The sequence below is a fragment of the Lepus europaeus genome, chromosome 1 (assembly GCF_033115175.1).
Source record: "Lepus europaeus isolate LE1 chromosome 1, mLepTim1.pri, whole genome shotgun sequence".
Lineage (NCBI taxonomy): Eukaryota > Metazoa > Chordata > Mammalia > Lagomorpha > Leporidae > Lepus > Lepus europaeus.
This window is the reverse complement of record NC_084827.1, coordinates 3,106,600-3,127,723: the sequence shown is the minus strand read 5'-3', so window position 1 is coordinate 3,127,723 and position 21,124 is coordinate 3,106,600. Positions and strand designations below refer to the sequence as shown.

At 54.4% G+C, this 21,124-nt stretch overlaps 1 protein-coding gene across 1 annotated transcript in view; it reads right to left on the bottom strand.

Moving 5' to 3' along the window:
• Positions 1-4,056: 4,056 nt before the first annotated feature.
• The window catches only part of TMEM178B (transmembrane protein 178B), a 395,863-nt gene continuing 378,795 nt past the window's right edge, over positions 4,057-21,124 (bottom strand). Inside the window, 1 exon segment of the mRNA XM_062197632.1 lies at positions 4,057-4,307. Within this exon segment, the coding sequence (XP_062053616.1) occupies positions 4,057-4,307 (251 nt within the window).

The window sequence follows — 21,124 nt, the reverse complement described above, 5'->3', positions numbered from 1 at the left end:
AGCCAGCCACAGTGTTCGTCTTCCTGCTCTCCATCCAGGGCACTTGGAAACCAGTCAATTACCGCCCTCGGTGAGCTGGGAGGAGAGTCAGCTCTGGGTGCCTCTGGTTTATGGATTTGATTTCTCTGAACCTGACGCTGGTGGGCAGCCTCAGACACTAAGTAGCATAGTCCCAGACCAAATCTGGACAGCTACACGTGGTGCCGCAGTGTCGGGCACACGAGCACAGACAGAGGCTCAGAGTCTCGGGGTCGTCTCTCCTCAAAGGAAAGGCAAGCACTGCTGGGTGCAGCCCTCACCCTCACGGACCTGCATGGCACCAGGACCCTGGGGATGCATAGGGATACGACAGCAAATGAGGCTTGGCCTTGACTTGGTGGAGCTGGCTAAAGTTTGTGACTTCGTGATCCCTGAAGTTGAGAGGAGAGAGCTGTTGAAAGGCTAAGGCTTGTTAGGAGGGTTGAAGCTGGAACAGGCACAGTTTTTTATTGTTGTGTTTTGATGCCAGCAAGCCACAGACCTCCTTGTGAAACCTACAGCCACAACAAACAGAAAAGGGGGCTTCCTGGAGTCTGGGAGCCTCTCTAGAGAGTAATTACTTCACCATTTTAATTAACTGAAGCTGATGCAGAGAGAGAGAGAGAGAGAGAGAGAGGAAAAGGATATATAAGAAACTCAAACTCCAAAAAGGAGCAGAGAAAGACACGGGACCACTGTCCAGCAGGCAGCCCAGTTTCCCGAGTCCCCTGTACAGTAAGGTAGGGAAGGAAATAAAAGCTGCAATGGGCCTTGACTCACAAGGAGCTCCACGCACATACATCCACGGTCATGCCTCGTGTGCATAGAGGTAAGGAACTTGAACTTGACCTGGGCACTTAGCACGGCCACTGGCCCTTCATCCCCTCGGCAGGTTGGGTTCCACTTTGATTTGAAGCAGCAGAGTCCGACTGAATGAGCCTCCTAAGTGTAGGCTGCCCTCTACCGTCTCCACTTCTTCCTCAGCTACTCAGCCACCAGAAAGCTGCCATAACTGCTCGGAGTGGCACGCTAACTCCGTGGTCACGTCCCTGTGTTTGCAGGGCCAAGGCCACCTGGGCAGTTCTTCTACTGGCCAGGACCTGCCATCTGTACAGGGCCCCCTCCTCGCCAGAGGCTGGGCATTTTTTCCCTCCAAGCAGGATTGGACTCCAGAGCATGTGTACCTGGACATGTCTGGTCCTCCCTCCCACAGAGCCGTTCAAAGCCCCTGCTCTGCGGATGGTGAGTTGAGCCCAGGGAGGTTGACTTCTTCCCTGGGAGTCCTCCTAACATTTCAGGGATGCCCAGGGTTTCAAAGGGAGGCAGCAAGTGTTGCTAAAGGTCTGTCACGAAGAGAAGTGATTAGATGGAGCAGATGATGTACTGACAGTGAGTAGGGGCTAAGAAAGAGAGGACACACAGCGTGACAGGCCTGCGAGCCAGTGTCTTCGCTGGTGAAGAAACGTCGACATGGTTGAAAGCGAATTTCCCACATAGAATCCCCTGCAGCTTCCAGGCAACCTGCTAGCATTTGGGTCTGGCAGACAAGCCCTCTGCCTCTGACAGATGCGTGAGACCCCAGCCTCGCCCTGACTTGGCAGAGCCCACTCAAGACACTTGGAAGGAGGTCACAGGGCCTCTCAATCTGAGAAACTGCACTTTTCCTCCAGCCCAGGTGTGCCCTTCCCTTGAAGGGAGAAATCTACCTTTTCAAGGAAAATGAAAATTAAATTCCCAATACGGAACCCAGGTTTTCCTGAAAATCACATTCCCTCCTTGTAAAATAAATCCGTTGCGTGTTAAAGGTAATCCTCAGCCCCTCCACTGGAAGCTAGCCCACTTCCTGCTGCACATCTCACACCTGGCCCCCAGCACACCCCACGCAGGACACTCACACATGGGTCCTTCTGCCGAAGCCGAGCCGAGTCCCCGGGAAGCAAGTCTTGAGTAGTGCACGCACACCTGCGTGCAGGTGCAAACCAGCACAAACATCCACAAAACGCACCCGGGAGGTGCGCATGTACAGAGATCCACACTCCAACCCATTCACGCACACTAGTGGCACCTCCAGGTGCGGCTCACACACGCCTCATCAGAGGAGCAGACGCGGGCACAGGCAGGACTCATAGCCTGGTGGGTGGAAGAGAGGGAAGGCGAGTGGCTGGAAGTGAGAGGTGGAGGAGGTTGGCAGGCGCAGAGCTGGGAAGGCAGGTAAATGGAAAAGAGGGCATGGAGGGGAGGAAGGCTGCTGAGCAAGGCTCACCCAGTGTACTTCACGGAGCAACAACTAAATTCTGTGCTGCACAGCCGTGGCCACACCAGCTCCGGGACTCTCTCCCTGCCTCTCCAGGGCTGTTCAGCACCAGCAGGGTCCCTGAGGTGGCCATAAGCGGCTCCTGCCCACTCCGGCAGCCTCCTGCCCCCAGCGCGGTGACAACTCTCTGGCTAACATCTTCGCTCACCGACACCTGCAGTGCCAATTTGCTCCAATGAGCCTGAGACACTGGAATGGATTTGTCCCACCTCTGATTGGGTGCAGCCACTGAGTCGGCTATTTTGGGATTCATGGCCTTGAATACCAAGAGGACGGGGCAGGAGAGGATGGGAAGAGTCGAGGGTTCTCCGTGAATGCACACGACATACAAGCTGGAGCTGTGGGGGATGATGGTGCTCTCTCAGCACCTGATCCATTTCCTTTCATCTGTACAGATGTCACCCCGGGAAAGGGGTGGATGTCCAGTGACAAGGGACAGCGCCCAGGCCAGGGAGTGAGGTCGCTTCTGGTTGACACACTCGGCAGCAGCAGCCAGAGGCAACATTCCTTTTCCCTCCTGAGCCGCGAGCTCCCTCTTCTCCCATGGCGTTTGTGCCTAGCCACGTCTTGAACTTCCGGAATCAGAAGACTAAGTCCTGCGGAGTCCCAGAGCTGCAAAGCGAAGAACCACGCGGGCCTCGGGCCCAGTGATGTTGTTCTTGGTTCGGCCCTCTGGGAATTTCAGCTGTACCAAAATAACAAAATAAAATCTAACCCAACAATAAAACCTCACACTCAGGAAACATCCCATGCACACGCGCACACACGCACACACACACACACCACTCTCCAGGGAGCTGTAGCTGCAGAACTGGCACCCATTGAGACCTGGCCCTCACACTTCCCAGGTCCCTGGGCCTCCATCTGGGGCCATGAAACCACAACAGTCACAATGCAAGACCTCCATGTCCAAGGTGGAAAAGAAGAAGAGGAAGCCACTCAAAGTACACACACACACACACACACGCACATCACAGCACTACTCCACGGCTCCGAGCTGCCCTGGGAGTGCAGGTGGGCGAGGGCGAGGGGGCCGCTTGCGTTACTGGGTGTAAGGCAGTGGGAGGTCAGACCGGGTTCTCTGAGCATCAGTGCAGGGATCGTTCGTGGATGCAGTTCTCGCCTCTCGGCACAGCCTCTCCCTGTCCCACCTCTAAAACTCTGTGCAGAAGTTCGGCAGCAGAGAGAAAACTTCTTCTCAGTGTGTTCTCTCTTCTGCTCCTTGTGTGTCGCTGGTGGGCCAGGAAGGAATTCAGAACAGGAAGAGCAGGAGACAAGGCGCTGAAAAGGGCCTCGGAGACGTGGGTGCGTTCTAGGAACTAAGGGCCTTGCTTCCTGGGATGTGATGGGTGGGTGGGGCGGTGTCCGCGCCTGCTGGCCCATGTGGGTGGCTTCAGACCACGGCACTGTCCCGTCCAGCTCAGCACCCGTCCTTGAGGCTGACAGGGACCCGGATTCTAGCACAAGTGCGGTGTTCGCTCTGTCTTCAGGAAACCATGGAGCCCAAAGTCAAGAATGGATGGAAGAGCCACGGAATGGGAGCGCTTTCCCCAACTCGGTGATGAGGCAACACACAGTCCAGCGAGACGCGGGTGCCTAAGCCAACTCAAGTCTACCTTGGCACTGGCATCATGTTGATTGAGTCTCGTTTTATATATGTATATTATATATATATTTATATATATATGTGTGAGTGTGTGTGTGTGTGTGTGTGAGTATGTCTCTTAGCACACTGTCCCGTTCTCGGGTCTGGATTTAGGGCAGTTGGTCCTCGGGACAGGTTGGACAGAAGGGGCCAAGGTACAGAAGAATCCCGAGATGAGTGTGAGCCCCAGGCCCCCCCACGCACAGAACATGGACCATCCATAGCCGTGGCTGATGTCATCGGGGAGTCCATACAGGTAGCGTGGATAGCGTGACAGCTCGAAGTTGATCCCAGCCACACAGGTGCACAGTGAAATGATGCAGAAGGTTCCTAGAGGGCAGGGAAATATGGGGCGGGGTCATGGAGGAGGCAGGATGGAGATGGGGCGGGGTCATGGGGGAGGCAGGGCGGAGATGGGGCGGGGTCATGGAGGAGGCAGGGCGGAGATGGGGCGGGGTCATGGAGGAGGCAGGGCGGAGATGGGGCGGGGTCATGGAGGAGGCAGGGCGGAGATGGGGCGGGGTCATGGAGGAGGCAGGGTGGAGATGGGGCGGGGTCATGGAGGAGGCAGGGCGGAGATGGGGCGGGGTCATGGAGGAGGCAGGGTGGAGATGGGGCGGGGTCATGGGGGAGGCAGGGCGGAGATGGGGCGGGGTCATGGAGGAGGCAGGGTGGAGATGGGGCGGGGTCATGGAGGAGGCAGGGCGGAGATGGGGCGGGGTCATGGAGGAGGCAGGGTGGAGATGGGGCGGGGTCATGGAGGAGGCAGGGCGGAGATGGGGCAGGGTCATAGGGGAGGCAGGGTGGAGATGGAGGGGGTCATGGATGAGGCAGGGCGGAGATGGGGCGGGGTCATGGAGGAGGCAGGGCGGAGTTGGGGCGGGGTCATGGAGGAGGCAGGGTGGAGATGGGGCGGGGTCATGGAGGAGGCAGGGCGGAGATGGGGCAGGGTCATGGGGGAGGCAGGGTGGAGATGGAGGGGGTCATGGAGGAGGCAGGGCGGAGATGGGGCGGGGTCATGGAGGAGGCAGGGCGGAGATGGGGCGGGGTCATGGAGGAGGCAGGGCGGAGATGGGGCGGGGTCATGGAGGAGGCAGGGTGGAGATGGAGGGGGTCATGGAGGAGGCAGGGTGGAGATGGGGCGGGGTCATGGAGGAGGCAGGGCGGAGATGGAGGGGGTCATGGAAGAGGCAGGGCGGAGATGGGGCGGAGTCATGGAGGAGGCAGGGCGGAAGAGGGAGAGAGACAGAAGTCAGGGTTAGCACGTTTTCGATGTTATTAAGGAGGAAAAAGGAGAAGATCAAGGTAAGAGGTGGCCATCACCAAGCTGCTATCCGGACACACTCATGGGAGGAGAATTCACTTCTTTATTCTTCAATAACTGCCCCGTCTTGGAAGGACACAGAAAATCTCTCCTTTGGGAAAATACTAAGTAAATGGCTCATTAGACTTTTGTGTAGGGCGGAATGGGGCAAAAGAGCAGTCAGTTCATTATTTTAAAGTATTCAATTCATTTTCTTTCTTTGGGGATATGGAAAAAAAAAATCCTCCTTTGTTTCCTATACACGATATAGAATATTAGGTCCTCCTTTAATCCAGTCGCCAACAACTCATTCCCAATCCTGCGAATCTTCGTCCTTTTCCTGTAAATAGTATTTCCAAGGTGCTTTGTACAGAACACTGGCCCTGTGAGATGCTCCTTACAACACGGAAGGCAGAGCCCAAACGGGGGAACCCTGCACCTGCCTTCTCACTCACAGACTCAGGATCCACAGTAACATGGTCACTTTGAGGCCGGCGCTGTGGGGTAGTGGGTAAAGCCGCTACCTGCAGTGCCGGAATCCCATATGGGTGCCGGTTTGAGTCCTAGCTGCTCCACTCCTGATCCAGCTCTCTGCTTTGGCCTGGGAAAGCAGAAGAAGATGGCCCAAGTTCTTGGGCCCCTGCATCCATGTGGGAGACCCGGAAGAAGCTCCTGGCTTCTGATCAGCTCAGCTCAGCCATTGTGGTCATTTAGGGAGTGAACCAGTGGATGGAATATTGACTCATTCACTCTCTCACTACTCTCTCTCTCCCTCTCTCTCCTTCTCTCTCCCCCTGCCTCTGCCTCTCTGTAACCTTGCCTTTCAAATAAATAAATAAATCTTTTAAAAAGTGGATTACTTTGTCTAACCTAGTTTTATTTGATGCTGGGATCAAATTATTTTATTTGATGATGGGATAAAAAAAATTACTCATCTCAACCTCCAAGCAGGAGATTGCCATGGGAGGTGGAATGCTATGAATTGGTTGATTGTAAGCCTGTTTTAACAGACACAAATATCTGGTGCAGGATGAGTTCCAGAGCTTTTCTCCATATTTGCTGTGTTTTAGTTTCCTCCTATAACGACTGGTAAGGCAGCCATGACCTGAAGGAGCCTGTAGCCTGGAAGGCGGGGCTGCTCACTGGGAGGAAGCAGCAGAGCCACTTTGGTTTTAACCTGAAAGACAGACAAGCAGACAGAAGAGACTGACAGTCATCCCCTATCTGCTGGCCCACTCCCCAAATGCCCACAACAGCTGGGAAGCCCACCTGGTGTCCCACATGGGTGGCAGGGACGCGAGTACTTGAGTTGTCACTTGCTGCCTCCCAGGGCGCACACTGGTATGAGCTGGAACCAGGAGAGGAGCCCGGGCTCCAGTTCAGGTGCTCCAGTACGGGACACGAGCATCTTAGCCACTGGGCAAATGCCTGTCCTGAGACACGATTCGTAAAAGTAGGGAGGGAGAGTAGTGCTTTCCATTTTATACTGTAAGACCTCTTGCTTCCTAATGACACTAAGTCTTTCTTCCAGAAGTTTCCTGGTAAACAAAAACTTATGTGGGCTGCATCTACATAGGACACTTTGAAAAACAGAGACATTCTTCTCATCAGCAACTGCACGAGTGCCCTGATCAAGTCTACGGGTTTGCTCAGAGACAAAGTCGACCTCACAGAAATCTGTGTCTTCCCCAGCTGCCCAGGGCTGGAAAAGCTCCACACATACCATCTGCTTCCTTAAAAATCATTTCAAAAAGATTTATTTATTTATCTGAAAGGCAGATTTACAGGGAGAGAGGGAGAGAGGGAGAGAAAGACAGAGATTTTCCATGAGCTGGTTCACTCCCCAGATGGTTGCAACAGCAAGGGCTGGGCCATGCAGAAGCCAGGAGCCAGGAATCCCACTGGGTCTTCCATGTGGGTGGCAGGGGCCCCAGACACCTGGGCCATCTTCCGCTGTTTTCCCAGGTGCGTCACCAGGAAGCCGAATCGGAAGTAGAGCAGCCAGGACCGGAACCAAGGCTGACACAGGTGGTGGCTTAAACTGCTGCACCATGACGCCAGCCCCAAAACATATGATTTCACAGCACGTCCACGAGCAAGCAGACAAGACACAAAGGACGTGGTTGATAAATTATGAGTGAAAGGATAAGGTCCAGGAGGCCCTAACTGTCAGGTGGACATGACCCGACTTCTGGATGCCGTCCAGTTTGTTGGAACGCTGCGTTCACGGCCCAATGGGGGATGCTCCTACCTGCCTTCCCCACCAGTTGTTCTGTGACTTTGGAACCTTTTAAAATTCCTCTTGTGTGTTGGCTCTTGCAACTATTCCCACAGATGCAAAAACGCTTCTATGGCCCTCACTAAAGATGGGCCCTGGAGCAGGCCGCCTAGGCAACTTGCTTCGAAATCTCCCTCTGCAAAGCCAGATGAGTTGGAACAGGTTCTCTCGGTTTCCACATACACTGCTGTTTCTGTTATGAGCAAGGGTTTATATTCTTAGTACTTCATTTATGAATTCAAGTTTCAAAATATGTATCCATGATTAGAAATTGGTAGTGGCAGGCATGTAGTAGATCCTCAATAAATGGACTAAGTGACTCACGTGTTGCCGGTGTTACCCAGCACCCTACACTGACAGTATAATTAATAAGGTATTTTTAAAACTTATTTACTTATTTTATTTGAAAGGCAAACAGACAGATGGAGAGAGAGATTGCAGCAGATGGTTCACTCCCCACTTGCCCCCAGTAACCAGGGCTGGGGCAGGTGGAAGCCAGGATCCCAGAACTCAATCCAGGCCTCCCAATGGGAGACAGGGAAAGAAGGACTTGGGCCATCACCTGCTGCTTCCCCATGTGTGCATCGGCAGGACGCTGGGTGGGAAGTGGACTGGCCGGGACTGGAACCAGCTACTCTGACACAGCAGGACACTGGGTGGGAGGTGGAGCAGCCGGGACTGGAACCAGTGACTCTGACACAGCAGGACGCTGGGTGGGAGGTGGAGCAGCCGGGACTGGAACCAGCTACTCTGACACAGCAGGACGCTGGGTGGGAGGTGGAGCAGCCGGGACTGGAACCAGCGACTCTGATGCAAGATGTGACCATCCCAAGCAGCAAGCAAATGTCTGTGCCAAACACGCACTCTGAGCGATGCGTTCTGATAAACACTGAGTCCTGAGCAGTGGAGGGGGAGACAGGAGGGCAAGGTGCCTTGCCTGGCCCGGCTTCCTTTCCAGTGTGAGGGACACACCCCATCGTGTGGATGTGTGGCTACCTGGGGGTGCGGGGGTGCAGAGTTCCCTGAGCAGTGCTCTCTGGTTCAGTGGGGACCTCTGGGAAACCAAACCCAGAATTCCAACGGCTCTGCTGGAGAAGCTTCCTCAATGACAAGGCAGCATGGATACCCACGCACAGGGCTGCACAACCTTCTTTGTGCAAACCCAGTGGTCCCTTAGACAAGGGTAGGGCTGGAAGAGCCATGCAGCTTGCCAAGGGCTTCTGCTCAGAAGTGCCCATATGTAGCCCACTGGGGGGAGCCCTGACACTCCGCTTACCCCTGCAGGTGCAGACCATGGCCTATGGGGCTAACTCATTAGAATATGTACCGTATTACTCACTGACAGATAAGTGAGGATGGGAGTAATGGCAAGGGTCTGTCTCAATACTACCACCCATTCTTTGGGGATCGGGCCTACTTCCAATCAGACCTCAATACTAATTATAGTCATACTGTAGCAATTAAACAAACTCTGCCCCCAGATCCTCCCCTTGGAACGAGGCTCTGCTCTGTGTTCACATGCAGGCTATCAGCTGTGCCAAGTGTAGCCCTGGCCAGGCAGCGGTGAGAGCAGCAGCAGTGGGAGTCAGCAACATCAGGGCTGGGGGTGGGGGTGCCGCTTAGCTGTGATGGGGTGGGGGAAGGGGCCGCTCCCGGCAGGGGCTCCATGGTACACAGAACAGCTTATCAGTGAATTTTTGTTAAACTATGTTTGGGCCGAGCATTAGGCTGGATGTGAGGGAGATAAAAGGGAAAATAAAAGATGATCCCTGGCCTTAAGCATCTTTAATTAAAGCTAAAATAAAAAGCTAGAAAGAGCTGATAATCTAGCAGAGGATATGACACACACAGAAATGAAAAGTTGAGGAGGAAGTGAACTAGCACCAGACGGGGATGAGGAGTTTATTATCAGCTCTGAACCTTGGTCCCCGCATCTGAATTCAGGGACCTGCAGCGGGGACGACAGTCGGGCCTTCCCCAGTCTGTAGTCTCCAGGAAAAGGATGGATCGTGAGTACGCGGTCTATGTGGCAAGAGTAACTGATTCTGACGGTAACACTGGGTTTAGGAAGATTTCCCACGGGAAGTGGGATCTGGAAGGATTAGGGGTTTCTGCAGGCAATAAACAGAAGAGAGGACTCCCCTGGTCTGGGGAGGGTCCCTCCTTCCAGCTCAGTGCCCCCTGTCCCTAGGGCTTGGTGCTCAAGATGAGACACCCCCGCATGGCACCGTCCCTACTCCCCTAACTGCCAAGACGCTCGCTGCGCCCAGCTGAGCCAGCCTCCGGCACTTCCCCCACACGTCACCATCACACATCCTTCTTCCCCCAGACAGTAGCCAGTAATAGTTCTCAAAGTGAAATGGACTGTGGTTCTCTCCTGCTTCAAACCCTCCAACAGCTTCCCATCATGCTCAGAGCACAAGCTGCCCGGGGCCTGACCCTAGTGGCTCCCACCTACCCAGCTGGCATCATCGAGAACCAGCCAGGCTGTCCCACCGAAGGGCCTTGGCACTTCCTGTTTCCTTGCCCAGAATGCCCTTCGTCCAGCTCTTCGGGAAGCTCAATCCCGAGAGCCAGCCACCCTGGCCCTCCCCTAGTAACACCTCTCTGTGTGGTTTTCATTCTGGATTCCCTGCAGGTATCTCAGGAGTTACCACCGGGAAACGGGGAGGGAGCAGAAGGAATTCCCAGCCCTCGCTCCTCGCTTTGGCTGGAAGAGCTCTGCTTTTATCTGTTCTGTGAAACTGCCCTGGAAGAAGGGATTCTAGGGACAAACACCTCTGCAAGTCACTCGCCTTGCTCTTTCGCAAGGGGCACCCAAGGTATGTCACTGCAGGAATTAGCCTTCGGCCAGCAAAGCCCGGGGGCCGCTTTGTGAGGGCAAGTCCCCACCTTTGGCAGCAATCGCTCATCAGTCTCCGTGCTCATTCCTGCTGGGCCTGGAACCCTCCAGGCAGACGGCCACAGTCAGTCAGTCACAGCTGGTTGGAATGAGAAATGAAAACTAATTACCCTCCCTGTGCCAAGGCTCTCGTTGGCAAGGGCTCAGAGTTCAGGAGTCCAGTTAGAGAGGAGATGGCACCACCCCAAGTTGCTGCAGGCTGGGAGCTTGTACTAACAAGACCTGCCAGTTACAGGGAGCAGCATCCTCCAAACCCTGCGGCTCTGCTGCCCCTCTCTCCAGCCCGCCTGTGAGCAGGAGGGCATGGCCGGCAGGGGCTGTGAGCGACGCAAACACAGTGCCGCCTCTGGATGGTGCAGACACTGCACCTGCCTCCTCTGGTGAGCATCCCACCTGGGGCTCTTCCAGGACTCTCCCATGATGTCACCTTGCCACCTGCCACTCTGCTCCAGACCCTCCTGTCTCTGTGCACCCCACCTGTTCATGCCTGCCAACATGTGGTGGGAAGAGGGGTAGCGCTGACACAGCGCTCCAGGACTGGGACGGCCTCACTGGCCGCTCTGCGCCACTGAGGGTGAAGGAGAGGACTCTGTTCCCACGCCCGCCCTGCCAACAACTCCTCACTGCAGCACCAGCCACGGCTTCCTCATCCACCTCCTTCGCACGGCTGTCACCTGCTGGTTGCCAGATAGATGCTTGTTTTCTCGCTAGTATCAGCCCCTCCTTGGCTGTTTGACAGCTTCCTCTTGCTTGAGTCTCTCTTCCCTTGGTTTCTCAGCTGCCCTGAGCTGCTCCCCTTAGTCCTCCTGGAGCTTCTAATGCTCCCCCGCCCCCGCCCCAGGACCTGTCGCTCCCCACCTCTCCTCCCTCATCACACTCCCCTAGCGACAGCCTCTCGCCTCCTCCGCCTTGGGCCACCATCAGTGCATGACTGATGCGTATGAGGACTTTCCTGCCTCCCACACCCATCCCTGGCGTCACGTCACGTATGTTCAGAAGGTTCCTTGGCCACACACAGCTTTTCAGTGCTGCCTCCATAAGCCCAAATATCCTTAAGTTCTTATTCTTTCAAGGACTTGCTTCCCTCTTACGGTGACCAACTGTATCCTAGTTAGCTTTGGACTTGGAGTCGGGGAGGGGCCTGCAACATGGACTTTGAGCTCTGGGCTGAGAGGGATGAACACCCCCTCCTCTTGCCCCTCCCTCCAACTGGTCTCCTCCCAGTCCTGCTGTCTGCTGTGGGGCCCCTGGGTAGTGCTGCGATGCCCACATCAGTGAATCCCTGCTTACAAGCTGTGGGAAGCATCACGCCTTCGCCAGTGCAGCCATGGGAACCAGGACCCCTGGAACGTGTCGCTAATGCTAAGGAACGCCAGACCAGGGCGACGCTGTTTGGAAGCACAGAATTCCTTTGTAACCCTGAAACGTCACCGGGAACAGTGAATCAGCAGCTCAGTAATGGTTCCAGCCCAGTCCCGACGTACAGGTCAATGACCGACACATTTTAAAGCTGCTATCCAGAATCATGGTGCGAATTCGTGCTCAGCCCACTTCTGCACACAAACTGCAGGTGCATCAGGCAGACAAGATGGTGCCTCCTGTGTGACTGTTGCCAGGAGCCCAGGCAAAGAGGGGCGGGCACAACGCATGTCTCCACTCCCCTTTGGGATTCTCAGAGGAGCCACGGCCGCATTGCCGCAGCATGGACCCTGTGGAGAAACAGCACCAAGACGCAGGCCTCGGGCGAGGAGGTGGAAATGCTGTCTCCTAGGAAACCAAGCCCTTGAGAGGAGCTCCCCGGGATCCAGGGAAGCTGCCTGTTGGTGTGCACAGGCACTTTCCCCAAGATCAGTTCCTTATGTGCCCAGACCTCACTGTGCATCACTCCTCCAGCTTTCCAGGCCCAGAAATCCATCTGTGTGACATTTCCTGCTCCCAGGGATGAGGACTGACGTCTGTGCGTCGCCAGGGCTGGCATGCGCCGTGTTGCTGTGTGACGGCAGCCTGCCCGGGCTGGTGGCAGAAATGTCCACGCCCATGTGCCTGTCTCGATGTCTGCGAAGAAACACTGCGAGGTCCTCCATAGGACACCCTCCTCAGCCCCTCTCCCACCATTAAACCTTGAAGGAGCAAATCAGCAAACAGAACCGGAACCCCTCCTCCTCCAACAGCGGCATCCCAGGAAGCCGATGCAACGGAAACCCTTGGTCCAGCAGTCGGCTCTGGGGAGCGCTTGCTGGCTTCCCTCAGACCTGCCTGGAATATAAATTCCTGCTGAATTATACACCATTGCCTCGGCAACAGGCAGGTCCCAGGGCGCCCCCAAAGGTGCCTTGGGGATCCGCTGGGACGAGGCAAGGGACGCCGGCTGTGTTCAGCAAGAGCACACGCTGCAGGGACGGGGCTGTGGATCGGGACGGCACGGCCCACGTTCTGCGAGCCGGGCAGACAGTGGAGCCCGGAAGTCGCCCCTCCAGCACAAGCAGGCTGTGTGCTCTCGAGGCTGTGTCTGGACACAAGCGCAGGGTTATGCTCTCAGACACTGCATCCCCAACTCAAGCACTAGAGGGACTGGTCCCCTCACACAGGTTGGCATCAGACCAAAGAGAGTACATCAGACCTCCATCACAGGCGCGCATCCTTCATCCCTTGGTTTTCGCACATCTCCAGGGTGGTCCCCATCTGGGAACATGGGAGTCGTGGGCTGCACTGCTCTCTCCGCTGCACCCCCAAATCCATATGTTGAGGCCCTCACCCCTCAGGGCCTCAGCTGTGTGTATTCGAGACAGGGCCTTTAGAGGGGTGATTATGGTAAAGTGAGCAGTTAGGGCGGCCCCAGTCCAATCTGACTGTGCTGTCCCTACACAAAGAGGACGTTAGGACACACAGAGACGCCAGGGGCGCACACACCTTGGGGGAGGGGCAGCAGGCGGGACTCTGCTGGCACCTTGATGTTGGTCAGGCTTCCAGCACACAGAACCATGGGAAATGTCCGCCGTGTCAGCCCGCCGGGCTGTGGCACTGTGTTAACGGCAATCTAGGCTAACCAACACAACAGGCCCCCACGCAGTAACTGGCTGACAGTACATCACGGAGCACGATGAACTAAGAATGTCTCCTTACTTGACGGCTACCCTAATCAGAGCCACACAGACAAGGGCCGGTGGGCATCCTGTGGTGATCCTCCGTCTACTGTCCCTCACCTGCGTGTCTGGGCTCACCCCTGCTCAAAACACACCTGTCCGTTTCTTCTCTGGGGTGCATGTTTAGATTTGATCACCAGATCAGTGGCTCTGGTGGCTGCTATACTAAGGCCACAGCCTTTACAGACTCGTAGAGACGTCTGAAGGGCTGGGCTGGGGAAGCGGAAGGCGGCATCGCGTGGCTGGTTCACGGGGATTTGCCGAGGTCACAGTGACAGCGTCCGGGCTCCCTGACTCCCCTTCCCATCCTGCAGCCGGTCCGCACATTGTCCCTGACCTTCCCTGTACGGCCCAACCCACACCCTGAATCTCCCGAGAAGCCTCCCCTGAGCGTGCCCAGCGCAAGGTCAGCCACGGTTTTTCCAAATCCCTAAAACTTTTGTGGTCTGAAACAGGTAAGCTGACCGCTCATCACAGAGCCGGCCTCTTGCTCTGTTCTCGTCTGTGCTCAGGGAGATGTAATTTCCCAAGAGCTCGTAGTATGCTGGTATCTCCCTCTGCTACATACAGCACTGACCATGGCACCTGTCTCGCGAGATGGGGTTTCCAGGCTATGGAGGCTTTGGTGAAGCTGTGGACCACAGTGGACACAGTTCTCCCACCCTCCCACCCTCCTCCTGAGAAGTTATGTGGCAGTGAGGTGTCTGTGCACGGCCGCACCTGCCCGTGTTCCAGTTGGTACCTTGGATCTCAGAAGTGTTTTTATTGTTGCAGAAATGTGCCATTAGAACAATACCCCCTCTCTGCAGGATCACTGTGAAGAGCGATGATAATGAGTGTGAAAAGGCTTAGAGAAGTTAAAATTGCTTTCTATATGTAAGGTATAATATTAGAAATGGAAACGCTTACGTGGGGTTGAGGAAAAATTGTTCTTAAGGACGGGGGAAGTGTGGCTGCTGTTCTCGTCTCCACCAGCAGCTGCGTCCCCCTGCAGCCCTGTGTCTGCAGAGGCCAGGAGATGTGCAGGCCCAGAGCTCTTCACTCTGTGCCCTCTGTCGGAGTCAGAACCACAGAACTTGGCGGGCTGTCAACGTCTGCTTCTGAGACAGGCCTCCTTCATGATAGAGTCTATCTGTGAGCTCCAGCGAAGTCACATGACAACACTGGTGGGTGCAGAAGAACCACACAGGCAGAAGGCATCAGCCGTGAGAGTGCTGGGGCGCAGTGGGTTCACCCGGCTGCTCCTCTTCTGATCTGGCTGCCTGCTGACGCACCTGGGAGGGCAGGCCACAGTGCCTGAGTCCCTGCTACCCTCGTGGAGACCAGGGTGTAGCTCCCGGCTCCTGGTTTCAGCCTGGCCCAGATCTGGCTATTGTGGCCATTTGGGGGGAGTAAACCAGTGGATGAAAGATCTCTTTGTCTCTCTTTCTCTCTGTTTTCCTGTCTTTCAAATAAACAAATCAATTTTTACTTTTAAAGAGAGAAGTGCTAGCAATCATGTGGCATATGAGTTGGGGATCTTTGTAAAAACGTCATCATCTTACGATTTTTTCTCAATTACAATTTTGAGAAGTTACTGGGGCACAGAGTCACGGTCAGTTTCGGAACGGGCACCTGACTTGAGGAGATGCTGTCATTCTCCTGACTAGGGTCCCCAGGGCTCCCATGGGCTGTCCCCTTGTTCCTGTCTTGCTCTAGTGGCTTCTCCCCATGGAGGGACCCTCTGGCCACCTCGCACTCAGCATCAGGAGCTCCGTCAGGCCGGTGACAACTTCCCCGCAGGTCCCTGCAGGTCCTGTTGCATTCCCTGCTCTGGTCTGCTGTGTGGCCCCCCTGTTGGCTGCACTCCGGGCAGCCAGGCTGCAGACCCGGTCACACCCAGCTGCCTCTCCTTGTCCTCGGTCCTCTGTGGCCACCTCTATGACCTTGGGAGCCTAACATGAGCTTCCAGGGGGCTAGGGGGCCCTGGGGACAAGGCCACTGCGACTGGGGAGGAAGCCCCTCAGCCGCCTGCTAGCATTCTGAATCTGTTTCCCCTCTATGTGGGTCTTCTTAACAGAACTCCAGAGTGCGAGTCTGTCCCCTCCATGCCATCTGGGCACCACACGGTGGGCTGGGAACGAGGGCCCTCACCCTGGTTAATACATTGATGGGAAAGAAGCGCTATTTGCGTTTTCCTGATTTCCCTGGTGAAACATGAAACAATAAAAATGAAATAACTAGGGGGGGAATGAAAGACAGGCAGTGCCAACAGTTTGATGAGCACCATCTCAGTTTTTTCTATGTTCCCAACGATTCACTTCTTACAAAATCATACTAAGTCTTCAGGCCCTTGCTTTTATCACCTAATGTGTTTTGTTTTTAAAGGTTTATTTGTTTATTTGAAAGAGTTACAGAGACAGAGGAAGAGATGGAGAGATAGGGAGAGGTCTTCCCTCTGCTGGTTTACTCCCCAAATGGCCGCAACAGCCAGGGCTGGGCCAGACCAAAGCCAGGAGCCAGCAGCTTCTTCTGGGTCTCCCACATGAGCAGAGGGGCCCAAGCACTGGACCGTCTTCCTCTGCTTTCCCCAGGCCATTAGCAGGGAGCCGGGTCAGAAGCGGAGCAGCTGGGACCTGAACCGGAAGCACACATGGGATGCTGGCATTGCAGTTGGTGGCTTAACCTGCTACACCACGATGTCAGCCCCTTAACATTCTTTTGGTAACATTCCATGTCCATATATAAAGTCTTAACAGCATAAGGTATATCACATGGCACATATGTACCAAACCCCCATTCCTCCACTAGCAAATGACTGCATTGTTTCAAAGTTTTCAGTATTACAAAGAATCCTGCAACAAATATCCACATCCAGACCTTTTACAGGTACTACAGCGGTTCTGATCCTAGTTTCTCTAGAGCAGAGGTAGCACTGTCAGTTACCACACATTTATCTATCAAATGGCTGCGAGATAGGGCTGACATTGTGGCATAGTGGGTTACATTGCCGCCTGCAGTGCCGGCATCCCATATGGGTGCTGGTTTGATTCCTGGCTGCTCTTCTTCTGATCTAGCTCCCCGCTAATGGACTGGGAAAGCAGTGGAAGATGGCCCAAGTGCTTGGGCCCCTGCACCCATGTGGGCAACCCAGAAGAAGCTGCTGGCTCCTGGCTTCAGCCTGGCCCAGCCCCAGTTGTGTGGCCAATTGGGGAGTGAACCAACCAAGGAAGCTCTCTCTCTCTCTCTCTCTCTCTCTAAGTCTGTCTTAATAAATAAAATAAATCTTTAAATATTAAAAAAAAATGCTGCAAGAGCTGCATGTTTCTTATTTTTAACCTCACCAGCCCACTTTTCTTTCTTGTTTTGGTTAAGATACGCCTACTACCTTCTTCCCTGAGGAAGCCACGCCACAGGCACAGGATGGATTTGGCAGGAGCACTGAAATCAAGCCTAGTTTCCACGGCTTCTGTATCTCTTGGGTTTCCTATGAGATTTTTATATTCATATATATATATATATATATATATATATATATATGTATTTATACATACAGCAAATAAATTATAGAGTTCATATAGCAATCCCAAGTGAAATTATTTGCCAAAGCTCTCAAAGAGTGTGCCAGAGCAAGTATTTGGTTTTGCTGTAAAGTCTTGAATCCCGTGACTACAGTATAAGATCTCAGAAATGGATCCGACAACCAGCCACTCCACTTGCTTCCAATGCCTCCATTTATAGAAAAAAAAATCCTCCCAAGAAAGCAAACAACAGCCCACTGTGCTGCCGCCTGATCTTGGACAGCTCCTACTCTGCAGAATGCAAGGTTGGGCCGATCTGCTATGAGGCTCCGCACCGAGTGGGAAGGAGGGTTGTGGCAAAGGAACGAGCGAGGGGGGCAGCACCACGTTTTTCCCGTGTGAGTCTCTGCAGCCTCTAACGCATCCGGGCCTTGGTCCAGAGCTGAGAGTTAGTGGGAGCCCACTGGCGTCTTAGCCAAACTGAGAGTGGCATCTGCGGCTGTGATGAAAGGAAGCTCCCACGCTGTGAACCGGGCGCTCACAGAGTAAAGCCGCGTGGAGAGGGCCGTCCTCCTGCCCTGCGCCTTCTCCTCTCTTCTCTCCCTGCAGATGGCAATGGTCCACAGAGCGGTCTTGCAGAGATTCTAGGGCAATCTTGCCCCGGGTTTCCTCGTAGGGAATGACGCCTGAAGTAAGACAAAACCTCCCGCAGAGCGGCTCTGTCCCCACAGCTTCCTGGCTGCTGCTGTCATTCCACGTGCTAGCTACCGCACAAGACTTCCGCAGAGAAAGCCACATCGCACCCTGGCACCGGCGGGAAGTCTGCCACGGACACACCTGTCGTTACATTTGAATTCCTGGGCTGGGAGTCAATGCGAAGGTTCTCCTGGCCCAGGGGTTCCCCAGGTCAGCCCGCACCAGCTTGCTGCTAGCAACGTGGGATATGGGGAGATGGTTTAGTGGTGAGCATAGGCCACCACGCATCAGAAGACCTGAGCTCTGGTCTCATCCCCGCCCATAAAGCAGATGAACACTCCATCTCTCTGGGCCACGTGCCAATCATAACAAAATACAGCGTGGGACTGGATTCCTAAGGTCCCGCCTTTTCCCCTAAGTGACCCTGCGGCTCTCGGGATTGGGGTAAGAAGGTGCTAATCTCTCCTTTTCTAGAACCGGCTGTCACTCCTCTCCTCAAGCCTGAGCCACCTGGAAGGAAGACACTGCTCCTTACCTCCTGACATGAACAGAAGGGCTGGAGGCTGAGATCATTAGATGCCATTATTCGCCATTCAATGTGCATATGGGGTTCAGCTCTAAATTTCTAAATTGCCTTCGTTTTAAACGTGGAAAGATTGGAACCCAGCTGTTTAAGTGGCTGAGAGAAATTGGCTCCGAGAGAAATCTCTCTGGCTTCTGCCCTCTCTGAGGCAAGCCAGTGCCATGTTAATTAGCAGAGCAAGCTTGGGGTGCCAGCCAGAAGATCGGGTGAGCCTGCCACCTGCTCCCATCCACCTGGGACATTTGTCAGCTTGTCCTGGCCCTTCTTCATAGTGATAACCTTCACTCATGGGTCGCTGGCACACACACAGCTTTATAGTATTAATAATGTAATTATATAATTCATAATCTAACAGGCATCATTGCAAGTGCTTCATAAATATCAGCCCTTTGAAGCCTCAAAGGATCCTAACGAGGTTTGCAAGAGGAAATCAAGGCACAGAGAGGTTGGGTAAATTGCCTGAGGTCACACAGCTCTGAAGTTCTGGACCCAGGATTCCAACATGTGTTCTACCCCCCGTTAAATTGTCTCTCACTGCCATTCTTTCATGCGCATGTGGATTGCCTCTCCAGCTGGACTTACATCAAGGGAAGCAGAGTTCTCTTGTTCCCCAGTGGAGCCCTACAGACAGGGATGTTCAGACAAGATTCATTTATGAGCTGGTGAAGCTGGGAGAAGAACACCATCGCTGTCCCCTGTGGGTCCAGGGAGGTGCAGCTGCCCTTCAGGTCCAAGGCCCAGTTAATAAAATCTCACTGCTGACTTCTTGACAGAAGTGGGGAAGCTTAGGACAGCTGTGCACAACTCCATCCTGTGTGTCAGGTAGAAGGGCGACCCCTGCTGGAGGGTCGGAGTTTCCCATGAGTAGCAGGACACAGAGGGGAACAAAGGAAATCCATCAAGTTAAGAAGGTGAAGTCCCTTCCCATGAGCACCTCGGCAGCTTCCCAACAGACCGGAAACAACGCCCAGCGGGCAGAGGGAGCTGGTGGTCAGGAGAGGACCCAAAGGGACTCAGTCCATCAAAGATATCCTCGCTGTCCCTGGAGGCTCCTCTCTGCAGCCTTCCTGGCTCTACTGGTAACCCTTCCAGCGCTACGTCCCTCTTGGGAATTTGAAGACAGACAGTTACTCACTCCTGTGCTTCCACTCGCTTCTGAATTCAAACTCGAACAAGGCAACAGCCACAGGAAGGAGGTAGCTGGGAAGACATAGAGCAGCTTGAGTCCTGATAAGGCCACTGTGGCAGCTGTGGCTTGACCATCAGTCAACCTCACCAAGGCTTCTCCCCAGGCTCACTTACCAGGAGAGTTGCCTAAGGGTGGGGACACACACAGTCATGAGCCCAAGAAACAACGGAGAGGGCCTTCAAACTGGCCTCCGGAAGCCAGCCTGGGGCTTGGGCCTTGGCCGCAGGAATGCTGACCACACAGAAGGGCAAGCAAGGGGTGGGCACCTTGATGCTGCTGGGTCCCATGAACTGGGCGTCCTCTGCTAACCTCGCCTTGGTGGGGTCTGAGCGAATGGGAGTGCTGACATGGGGGGAAAGGGCCATGCACCCTTCCTGAGCCAATCTCGCTGCAGGGTTCTGAGTGTGACTTCCACAGAATGTGTCTGAAGACACTGACAGTTGGGCCAGAGGGCCAGAGTAGGTATATTCATTAACTTCTACTCTCAATAAACTGGCTGAGGACAGGGTAGGGCCTTTGAGAAGAAGGACACAGGTTTTGTTAGGGTGGCGATGGGAAGGACACGGTCACTGGCATGTCTTCCTACTCGGGGCCAGAACTGGGGGTCGATTAGCATCCTGGAGTTATACTCTAACTCTGTGTTAACCTGCTGGGGCGCTGTTTTTAGATAAAAGGAAATGTTCTGCTACACTCACAGCAGAGTCCAGCTACATGGAGGTGCATAAAGGTAGAAATGTACTGATGCGTGCGAACCCCCAAACCAGAATGAACAAAGAGGCTCCACACTCTGCTTCCGAGAAGTTGCCAACTGTGGGTGCAGGAGCCGCTTCATCTGGTAGATGGAAACGAAAGGCCCTTGGAGGGGCGAGGGTGAGCACTGGGCAAGTTTACTCCATTCCGCTTTCTGCCCGAAGTCTTGAGCCTCCCTTTGCAGGGATGTGTGTGCACCGGCAATACCCTCGGCTGCAGCCCCAGTCACCCGCCACTCTACTCAGCAGAGCGCCTCCACCACCTGCCTCCACCACTTGCCCGGGTCGCTCTGAAGCACAGAAGCCACTCCTGTCTTCATTTGTGTGTCCTGAGCTCTCCCACACAGGAGGAACTCAATTAACATCCACAGAGTTGGAAAATCTTAAGTCCAATCGAGTTGTCTCCAACGAGTTGAAAGATGATTGGAGGCAGGAAGCACTGATGTAACTTCTGTGACGTCAGCAGAAAAGACTCAGGTCCAGGAAGTCAGTTATCAGAAACCACGCTAAGGTTTAACATAAAGGGGACAAACAGCGCTGGAGTACCCCACAGGGAAGGCATCTGCCGACGGGGCGGTTTCCACTCAGAGGAGAGTAGGAAGTCCCTAGAAATTCACTCTCCAAGATGGGCACAGTGAGCCAAGTACTGTCAACACAGGACCAAGTGATGGCGGAGTTCAGAGAGGAGTCTGGTGTTAGTTAAGATGGTTCAGAGAGGTTACTGGAAGACGCTTACCAGAAGCTGAGCTTCAAGGAAAGCCTAGAGCTTCGGTAGGCAGAGAAGGGAGACACACAACAGGCACA